The sequence below is a fragment of the Equus przewalskii genome, chromosome 10, assembly GCF_037783145.1.
Source record: "Equus przewalskii isolate Varuska chromosome 10, EquPr2, whole genome shotgun sequence".
Lineage (NCBI taxonomy): Eukaryota > Metazoa > Chordata > Mammalia > Perissodactyla > Equidae > Equus > Equus przewalskii.
In genome coordinates, this window is record NC_091840.1 from 58,011,371 (window position 1) to 58,031,989 (window position 20,619).

At 36.1% G+C, this 20,619-nt stretch overlaps 1 protein-coding gene across 44 annotated transcripts in view; it reads left to right on the forward strand.

Moving 5' to 3' along the window:
• NCOR1 (nuclear receptor corepressor 1) overlaps positions 1 to 20,619 on the forward strand; it is a 155,809-nt gene that overhangs the window by 103,084 nt on the left and 32,106 nt on the right. For 23 of the 44 annotated variants that reach the window (XM_070563467.1, XM_070563469.1, XM_070563459.1 and 20 more), the window contains 8 exons: positions 400 to 595; positions 5,826 to 5,999; positions 6,767 to 6,927; positions 13,036 to 13,156; positions 13,255 to 13,356; positions 13,697 to 13,797; positions 15,951 to 16,119; positions 19,671 to 19,811. In XM_070563467.1, the coding sequence (XP_070419568.1) occupies positions 400 to 595; positions 5,826 to 5,999; positions 6,767 to 6,927; positions 13,036 to 13,156; positions 13,255 to 13,356; positions 13,697 to 13,797; positions 15,951 to 16,119; positions 19,671 to 19,811 (1,165 nt within the window). Of the gene's footprint in view, positions 1 to 399; positions 604 to 5,825; positions 6,000 to 6,766; positions 6,928 to 13,035; positions 13,157 to 13,254; positions 13,357 to 13,696; positions 13,798 to 15,950; positions 16,120 to 19,670; positions 19,812 to 20,619 lie in introns of those variants that run through there. The other 21 variants (XM_070563480.1, XM_070563484.1, XM_070563495.1 and 18 more) reach the window with 2 other exon arrangements.

Sequence of the window (20,619 nt, forward strand, 5' to 3'; positions counted from 1 at the left end):
ACTTAAAGATTACTTTGATTTAAAAAAGGATAAAATCAAACCAGCCCTGATGGTCTAGTGGTTAAAGTTTGGTTCTCTCAGCACTTCAGCGGCCCAGGTTTGCTTCTCAGTCACAGAACTACACCAGCCATCTGTCAGTTGCCATGCTGTGGTGGCGGCTCCCAGAAGAACTAGAAGGACTTAGAATTAGGATATTACAACCATACAGTGGGGCTTTGGGGAGAGAAAAGAAGAAAGGAAGATTGGCAATAGATGTTAGCTCAGGGTAAATCCTTCCCTGCAAAAAAAGATGAAATCACCTCAACCAGTAATATTGCAGAAATAAGCATTACTTGCAACAAATGGTAATTATTATAATGTTGGTCATTGGTATATGTAGATTTCTTTTTCTTCCTGTAGGTTTCCTGCACCCCATGTAATATACCAATTGGAACCGCAGTGAGTGGCTATGCTCTCTACCAGCGACATATTAAAGCAATGCATGAGTCAGCGCTCCTGGAAGAACAGCGGCAGAGGCAAGAACAGATAGAGTTGGAATGTAGAAGTTCTACAAGTCCATGTGGCACCTCCAAGAGTCCAAACAGAGAGTGGGAAGGTAAGTAGAGCTATCATCACAAAGAAACAAAGAACTTTTTTGAAGGCAAACAAAGCTGTACTCAAAAGTAGTGTCCTTTGTGGTTTGTCAGCATATCAGTTTATTTATTACGCTTGTCCCCAACAGATAAGATTTCCTTAAGTTGACCTCAGTTAAATTAAGAAATGTTCGTATTATTGACTACTAAAGGATGTCAATAACATTTTTAATAGAGTTCTTGTTAATGTGAATTTTCTGATATTCATCTTTGTGCTGGAAGACTGTAAAAGCCATGCCTTATGCTCCATTCATTTGAGTTTTCAGAGTAAGTGAGAACTCTTATCCTGTCCTCCAAGCGAATCACCTATAACTGGATAATATTCTAATTCTCTGTTAAGGTGGCTGACAACTTTGTGTAGTGTATAGTGCCAGTCAGACCCTGACTCAGCCATCACCTCAGCATTTACCAGTTGTGTGGCCATGGACAAGTTTCTTAACCTTTCTGAGCTTTAGTTTTCCCATCTGTAAAGTGCAAATTATCTCTGTATTTATCTGTATCTCCACCTTGCTGAGATTAGAACCCATAAGAAAGAATGAACGTTCAGTATTGTTTTATAACATGTGGCTCAGCATTATTTTATATATAATATAATATCTAATATATTAATACATCCTGATTTAGGATATTAGTATATACGGAGTATAATAGATAGCATGAAGGTACTGTTATCATTGTTATGTCACTGTTATTTCAAGTGACAGATTTGAGTTGTGCGTGTTCTTTTTAGTTGGTGCATGAAATACTTCAGTTTCTTTTAAAAAAAAGAAGGGGAGTGATTTCTAAATTTTAGTAAATTCTTCTGCCATGGTTAGAAAATGGCACGTGTTCTGGTTGATAGTTAATTTATGGACTATGTGCTGCGATATGCTTAGAATATAAGAATATTAAAGTCTTCTGTGATTACGGTTTAGATTTTTGAATGATTCCAAAGACTCTTTGTAATACCTTATGTAGATAAGTAAGAGCTCTTCCTAGAATACCATGGATTTCAAGGGCTATTTAATATAAAACAGGAACTGTGGTACTTAACTGATCCTGCTGACTCTCCACACCAGTGACACCAGTAATGAGTTGTTAGTTACATGACACTGAACTTCTTATGTCAGAGTTTTAAATATATGATTGTTAGTGTTTTAAGTATAAATCTTATTCTAGTGAAAATGTGAACCAGAATGATAATACTCACCAATGCTGAGTGCAAATAGGCGCTAAATGAATATTTCTTGAATGAAGGTATAAGTGATAACTTTTGGGCTTTTGTATATTGCATCTAGAGACTCCTTAATCCCTGACTCAGCAATGGACACAATGTCTGCTTAGTAATTATATGTTGAAGGAATAAATTAAATGAACTACAGAGTATACATGGGCTTGGCAGAAGTGCTTGTCTTTTGAGCATTCTTGTTATGAGAAAATCTGTCATGAGAATGATAAATTATAGAATAATTTAAAAGTCTATTGATCTATTCCTGACAAAATAATTCAGAATGAATTTTGTGAGGAAGAATTAAAACCTAGCAAAAATGACATTCAAATGATATTTGCTGAACTCATCCTAAAGCTTAACATTATTCAGTTAGTGGTATCTGGATCATTCTAATATGTATATCATATAGTTATTTTAGGCCCTCAATATCTTTTCTTCATCTGCTTTACAAAATGAGTTGTATTTGGGAGCTGGAGAGACTGAACCAGGCCAGAGGCCCAAATTCTGAGACTCCAAACTGAAGTGCATTTCTCTGTGGTCAGTCACATTAATCCATGTTGTTTAGATCTGAGTGGTATCCTAATTTTTTAATGATAATGCAGTCTTCTTAAAACCAAACTGTAATTATATTTTTGATTAATATGAGACCAAGGTGTTTATTAATATGATACCAATTTGGTTCAAGGTGAGTCTCTATGAACTGGGACGGTTGATTACATTTTATCCCGAGTTAGCTTTTGTTTTAGCCAATCTACCTAGTATGTTCATCCAGTAATTGGTTAACAAGTGGCTGAAATCTCTCCTGAATTTATAGCTGTGAAAGGATTATCTCCCTAACATTTATATATTTGCAGTTAAGTTGCTTATATGTAGAATGTTTGATACAAATGTTTTCAGTGCAGTGTCATAGAATCATTTATAAAAGACTGTTAAATATAGTGGGAATGCGGGTTTACATATAAACCATCACCAAACTGGTATGGTCCACGTGAATTAGAACCATGGTTTTGACTTTTCCCTTCATGGTTTCATTTAGAAAGTAACAAGCAGCATGTGTTATCCAGCTGTTTGATTCTATTCGTTTTCTCTTATGTCAGTGGTACAAATAATTATGGTAGATGTGCCCTTTTAAAGTGACTTAGAGCCTGGGGGCTGGCCCCGTGGCCGAGTGGTTAAGCTCTCGTGCTCCACTTTTGGCAGCCCAGGGTTTCGCTGGTTCGGATCCTGGGCGCAGACATGGCACAGCTCATCAAGCCGTGCTGAGGCGGCATCCCACATGCCCCAAATAGAAGGACCCACAACTAAGAATACACAACTGTGTACCGGGGGGCTTTGGAGAAAATGGAAAAGTAAAAAAAATCTTTAAAATAAAGTGGCTTAAAGCCTTTCCATCTGTAGAAAAGCTTGAAAAAAAACTTAGAGAAGAATTGTTTTCACTGTCCAGTAACATTTACACAAGTTGACCCCTACTTTAGTTTGAAGCCTTTTCCTACAGTAAAGGGACTCAAACTTAAACATGTGGAGATGGACTAAGAGTTGAATGTCTAACGCAGGTTCAACAGAACTGTTCAATCAAAATAAGAGTGCTTCTGTGCAACTCAATCTACTTTTTTATTTTGGTGTTTATTTCTTTGTTTATTTTTTCAGCTCTGAGTACATGATTGAAATAGCTGTATTTAGAACAACTTAAATTTCTGTCTTTTCATTTTAACACTACTATGACAAAGGGAGCTTTTCCACGTACTTATAAACTTACTAGAAATGGTAAAACAATCAGATACTGAATTTATAATACACTATCATGATAAATTCTCTAGAAAGGAAGAAGTGATTTTCTTTTAAAGTTGATTTTTTTCATAAATTTGCAGTGTTAGGACACTTAATTTAATTCATTATACTAATATGTCAAAGAAAGAAAGAGTACCCATCATCTTGATGGATACCCCAGAGGTATATAAAATCAACCCCCTGTGCTTCAGGGAGACATTAGTGCACTGTGGTTTAGAGCTCAGCATCAGGAATTACACTGCTTTTGAAAAACCCCTGGTAGTGTGACCTTGGTTGGGCAATTAAGTGTGATTCTTCTGGGTCCAGATTCCTTATCTATAAAATGGTGTTAATAATCTCATTGGTCATGAGGGTAAATGAGATAATTTATGTAGTTCACAGAGCTCTGAACATAGTACATGGTGTATATTATCTGATATTACTATAATTATTTCTGTTTTTTAAAATATCCTAGTAAACCAAAGAACTTTTTATGCCTTGTGCTAATGAATCTCTGTTTGAAACCAATTACAGACCTTCCACTTAATAAATTTTCCCTTTGGATAGGAACTATCCAGATGCCCACTATTACTTACTATAGTGCAGTGAGGGAAAAAGGAACCAAAAGAAAGTTTTAATGATCTGAGGGGAGAAGACAAGTTATTATTCACAGGATAAAATTATCCACCTACAAAGCCTAAAAGAATAAACTGAAAAGTTATTAGAGCTAAAAGAAAAGTTCATTAAGTTTCTCAAGAAAAAATTTATATACAGAAATCCACATCTTTCGTATATATCTGCAATAATCAGTTATATATGTAAATCCACATATATATGAAAAAGATGATTTTCTTATCAATAAAATATAAAATATGTATGAATAATTTTTGACAAGAAATGTCTAAGTCTTATATGAAAAAAATCTAAGTTCCCCAATTAGAAAACTCATTATTGGGCTGGCCTGCTGGCATAGTGGTTAAGTTCGTGCATTCTGCTTCAGTGGCCTGGGATTTGCAGGTTTGGATCCTGGGCATAGACCTACACACCGCTCAACAAGCCATGCTGTGGCAGCATCCCACATACAAAACAGAGGAAGATTGGCACAGATGTTCGCTCAGCAACAGTCTTCCTCAGCAAAAAGAGGAAAATTGGCAACAGATGTCAGTTTAGGGCCAGTCTTCCTCACACACAGACACACACACAAAATAAATAAATAAAACAATAGAAAAATATACAACTACCAACATGAAAAAGAAAAGAAAACTCATTATTATAAAATGTCAAGTCTCCAGTGTTCATAAATTTAATGCAAGTCCAATGAAAATTCCAGTGATACTTTGGGGAGGAAGTACTCAAAATGATTTTAAATTTGGATTTATCTAGAAGAATAAGTGGATCAGACTAGGTAAGCAAAAGAATAATAAAATGAATGGGAATTTTTTCCGGCAGACATTAAAATGCCACAAATCTAAACGGTTCAGGTTATGGATGATTTTCACTTTCTTGAGATTTTCCAAAATTACAATATGTCAATTTTATTTTAAAAAGGAAAAAATTTTATATATTTTTTATGTCTAAATATGACCGCTTATCTGATATTCCCTTTAAATGCTTAAAGTTTTTTTATATTTTATGTGGAGGTGAATTATGTGGAATAATTTTCATTAGCATTATTGCAGTAAAATTCATAGTTTTATAAGCTCTTGTAGATTTTTTGGAGTAGTTCAATCTGCATCTTTTGAAAGTCTTCTTCTATTTCTTAATCACATTTATTTCTCTGAATATTTAGCAGTGGGCTGCAACAGGCTAATTTTAAGAGTTGAAATCCTCAGAGATCTGACCTCTAATTTAGGCCAGACTTCAATTCACAGAAAGGCTGAATAATCTGATGGTTACTGGTGTGATCTTTATTGCATATGAAACACTTGATTCTCCTAATGAGAGGAAGGAGAATTCTTTGTCCTTTAAAGGGAAAAAATCGCGATTGAATTTTTGAGGATTTTATTAGGTCATAGTGATGGTGTGTACACCAGAAGATTTAGACTTACAGTGTTTCTCACTCTGTCTGGGTGGACTGCCTCCCGCCCCAAGGAATTTTAGACCTTGATATTAGTATCTAGTCGGATCTGCCCCTGGATGATGTGGGCTTGGTCCTTTCACACTTACTATTTTAATTTGGGGTTCTTCCCTTATTTTGATAACTTTAACTTTCATAGGAAAATCAGTCGCCTATATGCCTTATGCTGAGGTCAAACGTGCTCTAGAACAGGAAGCGCAGATGCACAATACTGCAGCAAGGTCAGCATCACCGTGTAGGCTCTCTCCAAGAGAAGTCAGTAAAGCCGCTCCACAGCCTGATATGAGTGCAGCCCGCTATAGTGTCCCGCCAGGTAAATATTGTTCCTCTGTGCAGTGGCTGCTGGCCATCTACCTACAGATGTTAGACATGGGTGGTTTAATCTCATGAAAAAGCTACTCTTCCAGGACATGTCCTTGCTATTTCAACATTCCTTTCTTGTTTCTCTGCATTCCATCCTCAGTTGTATTCAGTTCAGATTCCCTGGGCCACTGGGAAATATGTGTTCACAGGTGTATGCTGTGGCATTGACTGACTTTTCTTTTAAGAGTACATGTACTTTGTAAAAATCTTGAGATTCTGCCTCACCTCTAGAAATTCAAGTGTCTGTGAGAGCCAGAATCAGTAAATGTTTCTCAAATTATGCAAGATGCAAAGAGGACATGTAAGTGGTTGTCCATCATGTCTGTATATTCTTTAGTTGTGATATTGGCTATTCCTAAGAAGCACGCTTTTTTCTCACCTCTGTTGTGAGGTCCAAAGAGTGATGGAGGGAGAAAAAAAATTATTAAAGATTGACATTTGCGTATGCTAAGCAGAAATAGTTTGAACTGAACATCAGCTTGAAACCTCTGGTTTGACAGGGAGTTGAATATTTAAACCTCACAAGTATCATTTGTGACCTGAACATGTATACAGGTTTATTTCAAGTGAAAGAGAAATTTAAAATAGAAATGTTCATCCTTGGCTTCATCTTGCACTTATAATTTGTGATTTAAAAATTCAGGAATGACTGAGATAGGTAGAATGTTGCAAACTAGGAAATTGACGATTTTAAATCATTTTTTCTTCTTTTAAAAGTCCTTCAGCCTGCTCCACATCAAGTGATAACTAATCTCCCTGAAGGGGTTCGGCTTCCGACAACTCGACCCACTAGGCCACCTCCTCCTCTCATCCCATCATCCAAAACCACAGTGGCTTCAGAAAAACCGTCTTTTATACTGGGAGGCTCCATCTCACAGGTACAATGGCTTCCCTTCGCGGTAGATTTCCTGTGGAATATTGCTTTGGTAAAAATTTTCCCTCCTTCTCATAATAATTTGTCAGAGTCCTAACAAATAAAAATCTGTGTATGTATGAAGAGAAAATGACCAGAAGGTGCAGCATCACTGTCCTCCATGCCACACGCAGGAAGTTTGTGATTGAGTGGCCACGGCACGCTGTCTGATTTAACTTACGGAGGACGCGTATGTGCCCTGAAGTTCAGCGTGGTGTAAATGTAACTGGAATGTTTTCAAATACTAGGCTGTTTGGTGACTAACTGTTGTAAAGGCTGTAAATATTAAATTGTAGATAATTGGTAAGCCTTAGTTTATTCTGATTTGGCTGTTATCTCTCTTTTTTTTTTTTCCAGGTGCATTACCTTTTTTTTCCCTCACTATGATCTGATCTTACCAGTTTAGTTTTGTCTAATGTGCACAATCAGTGTCCACACCCCTGTCAGGTTATGGAACATTTCTGTCACTTTAGGAAGTTTTCTCATGCCCCTTCCCAGGCAGGCTCCTCTTCATTGCCTGAAGCAATGACTGTTCTGCTTTCTGTTGGCATAGTTTTGCCCTTTCTAGAACTTCATGTAAGTGGAATCATACAATGGTGCGCTCTTCTGTGTCTGTCTTCTTTAACTTTAGCATAATGGTTTTAGGGATTCTTCCAAGTTTCTGTGTATCAGTAGTTTCTTTGTTTTCCTTTCTTTCTTCTTCTTCTTCTTCTTCTTCTTTTTTTCTTTTTGGTGAAGATTGGCCCTGAACTAACATCTATGCCAATATTCCTGTATTTTGTGTGTGAGACGCCACCATAGCCTGACTTAATGAGCAATGTGTAGGTCCGTGCCCGGGATCTGAACTGGTGAACCCCAGGCCGCTTAAGCGGAGCCCGTGAATTTAACCACTATGCCACTGGACCAGCCCCAGTTTCTTCCTTTTTATTGCTGAATAATACTCCATTGTATGAACATACCAGTTTATCCATTTTCTTGTTGATAGAAACCTGAGCTGCTTCTAGTTTTTTGGCTACTATGAATAAAGCTGATATGAACATTCTTGTACTGGGCTCTTTGTAGACATGTGTTTTCATTTCTCTTATATAATTCCCTGAGAGTGGAATTACTAAGTATATATATATTTTACTTTATAATTTTCCAGAGTGGTTCTACAATTTACATTGCTGCCAGCAACGTATGAGCCTTCAGGTTGCTCCATTTGCTCTTGTCAGTCTTTTTTATTTTAGTAATACTAGTGGGTGTGTAATATTTTATTGTGGTTTTATCTTGCCTTTCCCTGACAGCAAATGATGTTGAGCCCTTTTTCATATACTTATTGACCATTTGTACATCTGATTGTGAAGTGACTGTTTAGGTCTTATTATCCATTTTTATTGGGTCTTTTTATTATTAGATTGTAGTTCTTTATATATTATGAATGAGAGTTCTCTGTTAGATATGGTTTTTTTTTAACTTTTTATTAAGATTATGATAGTTTATAACCTTGTGAAATGTCAGTTGTACGTTATTGTTAGTCATGTTGTAGGTACACCTCTTCACCCTTTGTCTCCTCTCCCTACCCCTCCTTTCCCCTGGTAACCACCAATCAATTCTCTTTGTATCTATGTTTAACTTCCACCTATGAGTGGAGTCATACAGAGTTCGTCTTTCTCTGTCTGGCTTACTTCACTTAACATAATACCCTCAAGATCCATCCATGTTGTTGTGAATGGGACGATTTTGTCTTTTTTTATGGCTGAGTAGTATTCCATTGTATATATATACCATATCTTCTTTATCCAGTCATCTGTTGATGGGCACTTAGGTTGGTTCCACGTCTTGGCTATTGTAAATAATGCTGCAGTGAACATAGGGGTGCACGGGACTTTTGGAATTGCTGATTTCAAGCTCTTTGGATAGATACCCAGTAGTGAGATGGCTGGGTCATAAGATATTTCTATTTTTAATTTTTTGATAAATCTCCATACTGTTTTCCGTAGTAGCTGCACCAGTTTGCATTCCCATCAGCAGTGTATAAGGGTTCCTTTTTCTCCACAAACTCTCCAACATTCGTCACTTTTTGTTTTGGTTATTTTTGCCATTCTAACAGGTGTAAGGTGATATCTTAGTGTAGTTTTGATTTGCATTTCCCTGATGATTAGTGATGGTGGGCATCTTTTCATGTGTCTATTGGCCGTCCGTATATCTTCTTTGGTCTGTTAGATATGTTTATTAAAATATTTTCTCTATTTTTGGCTTGTGTGTTTTGTTACTGCTAAATTTTGATAAGCAGTTTTAAATTTTGATAAAGTCCACATGTATAATTTTTTTTTTCTCTTTTTCTCTAAGAAGTCTTTGCCTGCTCCAAGGCTGTGGAGATATTCTCCTAGGTTTTCTTCTGAAAGCTTTATCGTTTTGGCTTTTACATTTAGGTCTATGATCCATGTCAAATTAATTTTTGTGTACAGTGTGAGGTCAGGATGGGCATTCATTTATCCATTTGGGTAATTGATAGTTCCGGTAACATTTGTTGAAAAGTCTTTCTCCCATTTGATTGCTTTAGTGCGTTTGTCAAAAACGATTTCACTATATATTTGGGTCTATTTCTGGATTCTCTATTCTGTTCCATTGATCTATTTGCCCATCCTTTTATCAGCACCACGGTTTTGATTGCTGCAGCTTTATGGTAAGTCTTGAAATCATGTAGTATAAGTCCTATAGTGCTTTTATTTTTCAAGATTGTTTTCAATCTTCTATATCTTTTGCATTTCCATATAAACACTCTGCTGGGATTTTGTTCAGGATTGCGTTAAATCTGTAGATTAATTTGGGATAGGAATGACAATCTTAAAAATATTGCATCTTCTAATCCATGAACATGTTTATCTTTCCATTTATTTAGGTCTTTAATTTCTCTCAGCAGTGTTTTGTAGTTTTCACTGTAGAGATTTTGTTAGGTTTATTTTCAATTAATTGGATTAGTTTAATGTAGTTTTTATAAATGATATTATTTTTTAAAATTTCATTTTGCAATTCTTGCTGGTATATAGAAAAACAGTTGATTTTTGTATCTTGACCTTATCTCCTGCTATATTCACTTATTGCTGCTGGTAGGGTTTTTTATTTTGTTTTGGGGTAGATTTCTTAGGATTTTCTCTGTGTGCACGTCATCTGCAAATTAAGACAGTTTCACTTCTTTCTTTCCAAACCTTATGCCTTTTATTTTTCTTATTTTATTGAACTGGCTAGGGTGGAACTTTTAGTACGATGTTTAATAGAAGTGGTGAAGATGATATGCTCTCTTTGTTGCCCATCTTAGGAGAGAGGCATTCAGTATTTCATTGGTAGGTATGTTAACTATAGACTTTTCATAGGTGCCCTTCATCAGATTGAAGATAGTTCCTTATATTCTTAGTTTGCTGAGAGTTTTTATTTTTTTCCTCCAGTTCTTGTATTTTTCAACTTCAGAATTTTTTTTTGAATTTTCTTTTTATTGAGGTTATGACAGTCTACAACATTGTGAAATTTCAGTTGTACATTATTATTTGTCAGTCACCCTATAAATGTGCCCCTTTACCCTTAGGTCCACCCTCCAACCTTCCTCCCCCTGGTAAACTGTTGCCTTTGTCCATGTGTTTGTTTATCTTCCACATATGAGTGAAATCACATAGTGTTTGTCTTTCTCTGACTTATTTCACGTAACAGAATACCCTCAAGGTCCATCCTTGTTGTTGCAAATGGGACAATTTTGTCTTTTTTTTTTATGACTGAGTCCGTTGTATATATATGTATATACTACATCTTCTTTACCCAGTCATCAGTCAGTGGGCACTTGGGTTGCTTCCATGTCTTGCCTATTGTGAATAATGCTGCAGTGAACATAGGGGTGCATAAGTCTCTTTGAATCATTGATTTCAAGTTCTTTGGATAAATACCCAGTAGTGGGATAGCTGGGTCATGTGATATTTCTATTTCTAATTTTTTGAGAAATCTCCGTACTGTTTTCCATAGTGACTGCACCAATTTGCATTCCCACCAGCAGTGTATGAGAGTTCCCTTTTCTCCACAACCTCTCCAACATTTGTTATTTTTTATTTTGGTGATTAAAGCTATTTTAACGAGTGTAAGTTGATATCTTACTGTAGTTTTGATTTGCATTTCCCTAATGATTAGTGATCTTGAACATCTTTTCATGTGCCTGTTGCCCATCTGTATATCTTCTTTGGAGAAATGTCTGTTCATATCCTCTGCCAATTTTTTGATTGGGTTGTTTGTGTTTTTGTTGTTGAGTTGTATGTGTTCTATATATATTATGGAGATTAACCCCTAGTTGGATATATGATTTGCAAATATTTTCTCCCAATTGGTAGGTTGTCTTTTTGTTTTGATCCTGATTTCCCTTGCCTTGCTGAAGCTCTTTAGTCTGATGAACTCCCACTACTTTATTTTTTCTTTTGTTCAATTTCAGAATTTTTTATATGGTTCTTTTTAATGATTTCTTTCTCTTTGTTGATTTTCTCTATATGGTGAGATGTCATTTTCAAACTTTAATTCTTCAGACATGGTTCCCTATAGTTTTTTGAACGTATTTATAATAGCTGATTTAAAGTCTTTGTTGCAAGTCTAAAGCCCAGGGACAGTTTTTATTCACTGCTCTTTTTCTTCCTGCATGGGTCATACTTTCTTGTTTCTTTTCATGTCTTGTAATTTTTGGTTGAAAAATAGACATTTTGCATAATTTAATGTGGCCACTCTGGAAATCAGATTCTCCCCTCTCCCTAGGCTTTGTTGTTGTTTGTTTTTGTTGTTGTTTATTAGTTTAGTGACTTTTCTGAACTAATTCTGTAAAGTCTGTAGTCTTGTGTCATGTGTAACCAGTGAAATCTCTGTTTGGTCAACTTAATGGTCAGCTAATGATTGGATAGAGATTTTAATAGTTACAATTAATAAGTTTCCCAGTCTTTACTGAGGGGCTCTCTGTGTGTTGGGCATACCTTCAACATTCAGTCAGGCAACTGACAACTCTCCTGTAGTTTTTACTTCCTTTGCTTTAATGGAGCCTTGAGGTCAGCCAGAGGTGAGAACTTACGGCCTTCTCATGTCTTTCCTAGGCAAACGTACAGTCTTGCACATGCACATGGCCTTTTGGATTCTTAGGAATATGTTGGCACTTTCCAAACCCCCTATGAATATCTCATTTCTTAGCTTTTTCTTTTAAGCTTTTTGGTTAGCCCATTGTTTGCCCTAGCTGTTATCTACTGCCTTAGGCAGTAGAGAAGTTAACCAGTTGACTCTCAGTGTTTCTGACAAGCATGCATCTCCTTCTCCACCACACTCAGGTCTAATAAAGACAGCTTTGCAAATGGGTCTCCCAGGCAACCACTGGACAAGCCACATAATGATAGTTATCTGGGAATAAGGCTTTTAAGGCACTGAACCCTGTTCTTTCTCCTCTCCCGGCTTCTAGGCTATTGATTTTCACCATGATTGAGGGCTGTTGATTTTCAAGGCTGCCACAGAGCTTTGGGTTGTGGGGGAGTATGTGGGAGTCACAGAAGAGCAAGTTCACATGCCACAAAGCTCATTGTTCTTACCTATATTCCACTATTTTTCTTGAATAAATGCTTCCAGATGTACGTAAGCTTTTGGTTAATTCCAGAGTGCTTAAAAGGTTGATTCCTATAATTTTTGCTTGTTTTCTGGTTGCCTCTATGGAGGAGAGTTTTTGGAAGTCCCTACTGTGCCATTTTCACTGATATCACTATCCCATAGCATTTTTAAGAGGAATAATATTGTTAATAATAATAGCTTACATTCTCAGTATACTGTTAAGTGCTTTATTTATGTAATTTGTTACTAATAAATATTATCTACATGAAATTATGGTAATTTCAGAAGACGTTTCTTGCTCCCTTTAAAAATTTTTTGTAATTTAAGCACTCTTTGACAAGGATTTTCTTGCTTTAAAAATACCTGTTCTTAATTTGGGGCAGTAGGGGTGTAAATTTTTATAAACAGAAATGTGAACATTAAATTTATAGTTGACCTTGTGGAAAGACAGTGTTATTTTGTCTTTTAAAATTATTTTTAGGGGACACCTGGCACTTATTTGACTTCTCATAATCAGGCTTCCTACACTCAAGAAACAGCTAAGCCTTCAGTGGGCTCTATCTCTCTTGGACTGCCACGGCAACAGGAGTCTGCCAAATCAGGTCAGTGAGTAAATACTCCTAATGTTCCTGCGTTTGTAACACCATTGACAGTAATACAGCACTTGATCTCTTCGTGTTTCTCTTGCTTTGGTCCATAGCCACTGTGCCCTACATCAAGCAGGAAGAATTCTCTCCCCGAAGCCAAAACTCACAGCCTGAGGGTTTATTGGTCAGGGCACAACATGAAGGAGTGGTCAGAGGTAAACTATGATGTTTGGCAGAAATATTAAAATTTTGTCCCTAATAAATTTATTAAAGGAAGTCATTAAATATTTTAAAGATGGGTTATGTTAAAGAGTTTAAAGTCTAAATTTTTCTTTCCATACAAAAATGATTTTAAAACTTTGAAATTTCATATTTCAGCAATCCCTTTTAATAATTGCAATATTATTTTAAAAGTACATTTCAGTAAAACTAAAACTATTCTTTTTGTGCTGCTGTTTCCTCCGCTTTTTGCCCCTCACTCAAGTAGGGGCTGATTTTATTTGTTGTTTTTTGCAGAGGTAGGGAGTGTAATTTGCTAATGATGTTTTTATTCAGGTACCACAGGAGCCATTCAAGAAGGAAGTATAACTCGGGGCACTCCAACCAGCAAAATTTCTGTGGAGAGCATCCCATCCCTGCGTGGGTCCATCACTCAGGTTAGTTATGATCATTCCTAGTGTACTGAACAATGCCTAAGGAGCAAACTCGAAGTCAAATCTCAAGATCTTTGGCTCTTCCTGACCACAAGCTATAATATCTGTACTGTGGTTCATTTGAAAAGATCAGTTATTTGCAAATTGGCAGAAGAAACAAGTTCTAATTGATGCAGCTCTCCCTGTCTTCCTGGCAAAGCTTTTACTATGTGTTCAGCTTAAATAGAAATTGAAAAGCACATCCTTATAAATTACTTGCTTGCTTTTGTTGCCCCTTGTGAAAATGAACGTCTGCAGTCTCAGTATGTAATCTGCCTTGCTAGACTCTAACGCTAAGCTAGGCTGGGAAACATGGATGACATTGACAAAAGCACCAAAAGTCAAATATCTTCTTCCAATTTTAGGCTAAATAAATTGCCAATTTTGATTAAAAAAAGGTCTTCCTTTTTCTCAGCTAGATGTTAATTTTAGTTTGAAGTGTAAAACAGTCCTTAGTCTCTTTATTAATGTACATCTGGAAAAGGAAAGTCCTCTTTTGGGAGATAATTGTGAACAGAATCCTGTGCTTTTACGTGTTGTACCTGTCACAAGTTTTCTGTTCTCTTTTTCTTTCTTGTCTTTTGTTCTTATTCGCTAGGACAGTGGTTAAAGTGTGGTCCCCAGACCAGCAGCATCAGTGTCACCTGGGAAGTTGTAGACATGTAAATGCTCACGCCCCACCCCAGATTTACTGAAGTCTCAGCTGTGTGGGTGGGGCCCAACGATCTCTTTTTCCAGCCCTCCAGTGATTCTGCTGCATGCTTGTTTGAGACTCATGCCCTAGGACCTTGCTGACCAAGTGTAGTCTCTGCCCCGGACTATCAGCATCACCTGGGAGCTTGTTAGAGTAATGCAGAAATTTCACTCCCCACTCCAGACCTATTGAATCAGAATCTCCATTTTAATAAGATTCCTCAGTGATTCTTCCCTAAGGCATGGTTTATAGAGTATATGGCCTATAGTGATCTAGAAAGTAACATACTAACTTTTCAGACTGCTCCTTCCACATTTGACTGAAGTATACGTTCCCCCGAAATTAGTTTTCAGAATAAGCAAACACTTTAATATAAACAGAAGAAAAATAAATGGCCTATGTGTATTATTTTTTTCTTCTTCATTTTCACTCTAGTATCCAAACTGTAGGTAGGAAGACAGCATGAACTGGATCAAATGAGGCTAGGCTGTATCTGTTTATTTTCAAATCAGTCTGTGCATGTGATATGAGCACATCTGAACTGGATGTTATGGATTTCCAGATGTTTACTACCAAGCTCACGTACAGCTGGATGAATAAATGTATTGCTGTCATCACTTCTTCCTGCTGTGAGCATTTGGTTTCAGATTGTCCTCACGAGAGTTTTGGGGACACTAAATGTGTGAGTGGGCTAGGTTTGGGCCTCCTACTCCCGTTTCAACCCAAGCGGCTCAATTTTCAAAGTATCCTACATATTAGGTTCCATGAATGATTTCCCTTGAAGGAAGTGTTTACTGCTTAAAGGAAGAATAAAAAGAACCATGACCATAAGCAATCCAGAAGAGGACTAATGATGGCAAAAATTCAGATGATGTGACCTAAACTAAATTCATGTCACAAAATGGAGGCGTCTGAGTTTTTCTTCCCTTCCTGTTCTTGATGACCAGGGGTCTAACTGAGCAGACAGTTTGGTACTTGAAAGTTCTTTTTTCTCTTATCACAATATGAGAGAAAGTTGTGGTACTCTAAATTTAAAGCTTAAGTTATTGTCTTATTTTTATTAGAGATTTTATAAAAGCTTTCTTACATTTTTGTGATTTGGGGCCTTAAGACAAATTTTTTTTTCTAAGAGTTAAGTGCCTTCATAGAGGTTTGACTTCAAGGTGGGGAAAAAAGCTGATTCAACTCATAAGCCTTTCAGCAGTTTAAGAAGTTTTATATGGCAGGGTTCAAGGATGAAGGTACAGTATTTTTTTATGTTTGTGAAAACTTGATGTCTGATTTCCTCTCGTGTGCTTGTCCTTTCTTCTCTGAAGCTATGGATTGATCTGACTCTCAGTGTAGTAGTTAAATTTTGTGAGTGCCTTGCGTTTTCTCTAAACTCAAGTGACTCTTTTGGTGCTTGTGTTTGATTTGATGGCAGGGTACCCCAGCTCTCTCCCAGGCTGGCATACCAACTGAGGCTTTGGTGAAGGGATCTATTTCTAGAATGCCCATTGAAGAGAACAGTCCTGAGAAAGGCAGAGAGGAAGCTGCATCCAAAGGCCATGTTATTTATGAAGGCAAAAGTGGACACATCTTATCATATGATAGTAAGTATTGTGTTTATACACTGAAGCTGATACTGTAATGTGTGATTGAAAGCATGAGCTCTGGTTCCCCACGTACTTTCTTTGGGGAAGTTCCTTCCCTGAACCCAGGTTTCTTCTCTGTGAAAGAGATTGATAATAGTAGTACCTTCTCATGAAACTTTTGTGAAAAATTAACTAAAGCAGTCAATGAAAAGTGATTAACAGTGCAGAGCCCATAGTAAGTCTCATTAAGTGGTAATGAATTTCATCAACTATGGTCAGTTGATTTAGCCTAGGAAAAGAATCTTGGTTTAACTTTAATAGAATCACTTTTTTAAAATTTTTATTTTATTGAGGTCATAATAGTTTATAGCATAGTGAAGTTTCAGTTGTACATTATTCGTCAGTCACCATATATGTGCCCCTTTACCCCTCATGCCCACCCTGAAACCCCCTTCCCCTTTGGTAACCACTAATCTGTTATCTTTGTCCATGTATTTGTTTATAGTCCACGTATGAGTGAAAACATACAGTGTTTGTCTTTCTCTGTCTGGCTTATTTCACTTAACATAATACCCTAAGGTCCATCCATGTTGCAAATGGGACAGTTTTGTCTTTTTTATGGCTGAGTAGTATTCCATTGTATATGTATACCGCATCTTCTTTATCCATTCATCAGTTGATGGACACTTGGGTTACTTCCACTTCTTGGGTATAGTGAATAATGCTGCAGTGAACATAGGAGTGCATAAGTTTCTATGAATCGTTGATTTCAAGCTCTTTGGATAAATACCCAGTAGTGGGATAGCTGGGTCAAATGATATTTCTATTTTTAATTTTTTGAGAAATCTCCATACTGTTTTCCACAGTGGTTGCACCAGCTTACATTCCCACCAGCAGAGTATGAGGGTTCCCTTTTCTTCACAACCTCTCCAACATTTGTTGGTTTTTGTCTTGGTGATTATAGACGTTCTAATAGGTGAAAGGTGATTGTAATTTTGTAATTTTGATTTGCATTTCTCTAATGATTAGTGATGTTGAACATCTTTTCACATGCCTTGGCCATCTGTATATCTTCTTTGGAAAAATATCTGTTCATTTCTTCAGCCTATTTTTTGATTGGGTTGTTTGATTTTATGTTTTGAGTTGTATGAGTTCTTTATATATTTTGGAGATTAACCCCTTGTCAGATATATGATTTACAAATATTTTCTCCCTGTTCATGGGTTGTCTTTTCGTTCTGTTCCCGGGTTCCTTTGCCTTGCAGAAGCTCTTTAGTCTGATGATGTCTCATTTGTTTATTTTTTCTTTTGTTTCCCTTGCCCAAGTAGACCTGGTATTAACAAGATCCTTCTAAGATCAATGTCAAAGAGTGTACAGCCTGTATTTTCTTCTAGTAGTTTTATGGTTTCATGTCTTACCTTCAAGTCTTTAATCCATTTTGAGTTAATTTTTGTGTATGGCGAAACATAATGGTCTACTGTCATTCTTTTGCACGTGCCTGTCCAGTTTTCCCAACACCATTTATTGGAGAGACTTTCCTTTCTTCATTGTATGTTCTTAGCTCCTCTGTTGAAGATTAGCTCTCTGTAGATGTGCAGTTTTATTTCTGGGCTTTCAGTTCTGTTTCATTGATCTGTGTGCCTGTTTTTGTACCAGAACCATGCTATTTTGATTACTATAGCTTTGTAGTATATTTTCAAGTCAAGGATTGTGATGCCTCCAGCTTTGTTCTTTTTCCTCAGGGTTGCTTTAACTATTGGATTTTGTTGCCCCATATGAATTGTAGGATTCTTTGTTCTGTTTCCGTGAAGAATGTCATTGGGATTCTGATTGGGATTGCATTGAATCTGTAGATTGCTTTAGGTAGTATGGACATTTTAAGTATGTTTATTCTTCCAATCCATGTGCATGAAATATCTTTCCATTTCTTTATGTCATCATTGATTTCTTTCAATAATATCTTATAGTTTTCATTGTATAGGTCTTTCACCTCCTTGGTTAAATTTATTCATAGATATTTTATTCTTTTTGTTGTGACTGTAAATGGGATTGTATTATTGAGTTTTCTTTCTGTTAGTTCATTATTAGAGTATAGAAATGCAACTGATTTTTGTACCCTGCAACTTTGCTGTAGTTGTTTATTATTTCTAATAGTTTTCCAATGGATTAATAGAATCAATTTTATTTTAAACAGATTCCTATTTTGTGAGTTAAGAATTAGGGAGTAGATAATAGTCTGATAATCCTGGAAAGAATATTGAATTTAAATTCTCCTTAAATATAGCTATTTTAATGTCTGTATGTATGTAAACATTTTCTTTAGATGTATTGTGAAGTTATGTTTTCCTAGTAATATTATTTTATAAAAATGACTTAGTTATGCGGTAAAAGCCAAGTAATGGACTGAATTTGAGTTCTCATTTGCAACTGTTTTTGTGATCTGAATAGTCAGTGATCATGCTTTTATCTTTCTCTTCAAATACATAGAAATGAAGTATGTGATCACACAATGTCTTATGCAAAATACATGTATCTTTATTTCCTTCTTCCTTTCTTGTTTTAATGTTTCTGGAGTATATTGATTTACATTTTGTTTCTGGGGGAAGTAATTAATGCACATTGCCTAAGCCAGAAATCTAGATGTCATCCTTGATTCTTCCTTCTCTTTCCACATCTAATCAGTCAGTCCCTAAGTTTCTATTCTCTTTATTAAAGTCTCTGGAATCCATCTGTTTCTTTGTATTCCTCACTGCCACCATCGTCTTTCACCTGGATAACTTGTCTCTCTGCCTAACTCATCTTCCTGCTTTCAGTCTTAACCCATATTCAAAACTGTACATCATGTCACTTCCTGCTTGACTCTCAGTTGCTTTTAAGATCATTGTAAGCCCCTTACCTTGGTTTAATTACCCCTCTGTGATCTGCTTCCAGTTTGTGTCTTCAGAATGTTCCCTTCCCACTTTTCCCTTAGCCCCCTTGCATTTACTACCCGCTACAGTCGTCCTCTCTGCTCCACTCTACACATTGGCCATTTACTGAGCTCAAATTCTTTTACTGTGCCAAACTTTGTCTTGCCTTGTGGTCTTTGTGCTCACTGTTCCCTTGGCCTGTACCGCCCCTTCCTCCCTTTACCTTTGACTTAAGCATCTCTGTTTATCCGTCAGTTCTCAGCTTAAACATTACTTCTTATAAATAGCCTTACCTGAAGCTTTGTTAGGTTTCCCTTTTAGCATTCTCATAGCACATTTTACTTCTTTTTTCATAGTACTTATTGCACTCTGTAGTAATTGCCTATTAATTTATCTGTATCTGTCTCTATTGAGCAAGTTTCATGAGCGGAGGGACTTAATTTGTCAACCTTATCTGCAAGCCCAGCTTATGCCTGACACTCAATAAATATGTTTGAATGCATGAAAACATTTTTATAAATATCTACACAGATGTTTATTATAGGTTAAGACTACTTTTTATATTATTATTTTTATAAGATAGACTTTGAAATTAAGATAACTTATTTATTGTACAACAGGCTTTGGGCTCTGAGCAATTTTTGTTTCTTTATTCTGTAGATATTAAGAATGCCCGAGAAGGGACGAGGAGTCCAAGAACAGCTCATGAAATCAGTCTAAAAAGAAGCTATGAATCAGTGGAAGGAAATATAAAGCAAGGGTTGTCAATGAGGGAGTCTCCTGTGTCAGCACCGTTGGAAGGTAAGATGTTTCCACAACATTATTTAGATACATTTAATTTTGTATAGTAAATTTGCATTGTTGAATTAGGTTATGTTCAGTCTCTGTTGTTTCTACATGAAATTTATATCTAAATGAAACATATAAACAGAATGTATCAGTGTATTATTAATATATAATACATAAAATATATATAATTAATATATTAATATAAAACGTTAATGTAGGTTTAAGTTTACATTCATATCTATGTATAAGTCATGTGGTACACGACAGTGGAGAGAAGTAAAAATTAAACATAATTGATCATATTGTAGGTAACTCTTAGAAGCTCATATAATTTGTCGATTTTTCTTGTTTAAGTGAGTTTAAAAATGTAAAATTCTTTCTGAGAACTTTGTTTTTATTGTGAAACAGACAAAGTGATGTAATAGGTAGAGCAAAGACATGTAGATTAATCCCACCTGCATCCTTTCCTTTGCATTTGTCTGTGCCTGTTTATTCCTCTGTAAATTAAAGAGTATACCTTCCTTTGTGTGAGGATTAGTGACAAGTATCCAACTTTGTTCTGATCAGGCACTCAGTAAATAACAGTTTTATTTTGTTATGACTCATTTTATTTAAATCTTAACTTGCCTCAACTGTTTAATTTTAATCTAGATGAAATACTAAAAACAGGGTAGGACTCCTCAATCTTAGAAGTCCTATGTAATTTTCTAAGAGCTGGATTTTCCCTGTATTAAAAAAAAAGTGTCACTTCACTTTAGGGTAAATGTGTGTGGTGTTATTTCCAATTGTTGATTCAGATTTATTAGCAGTATGACGTGAA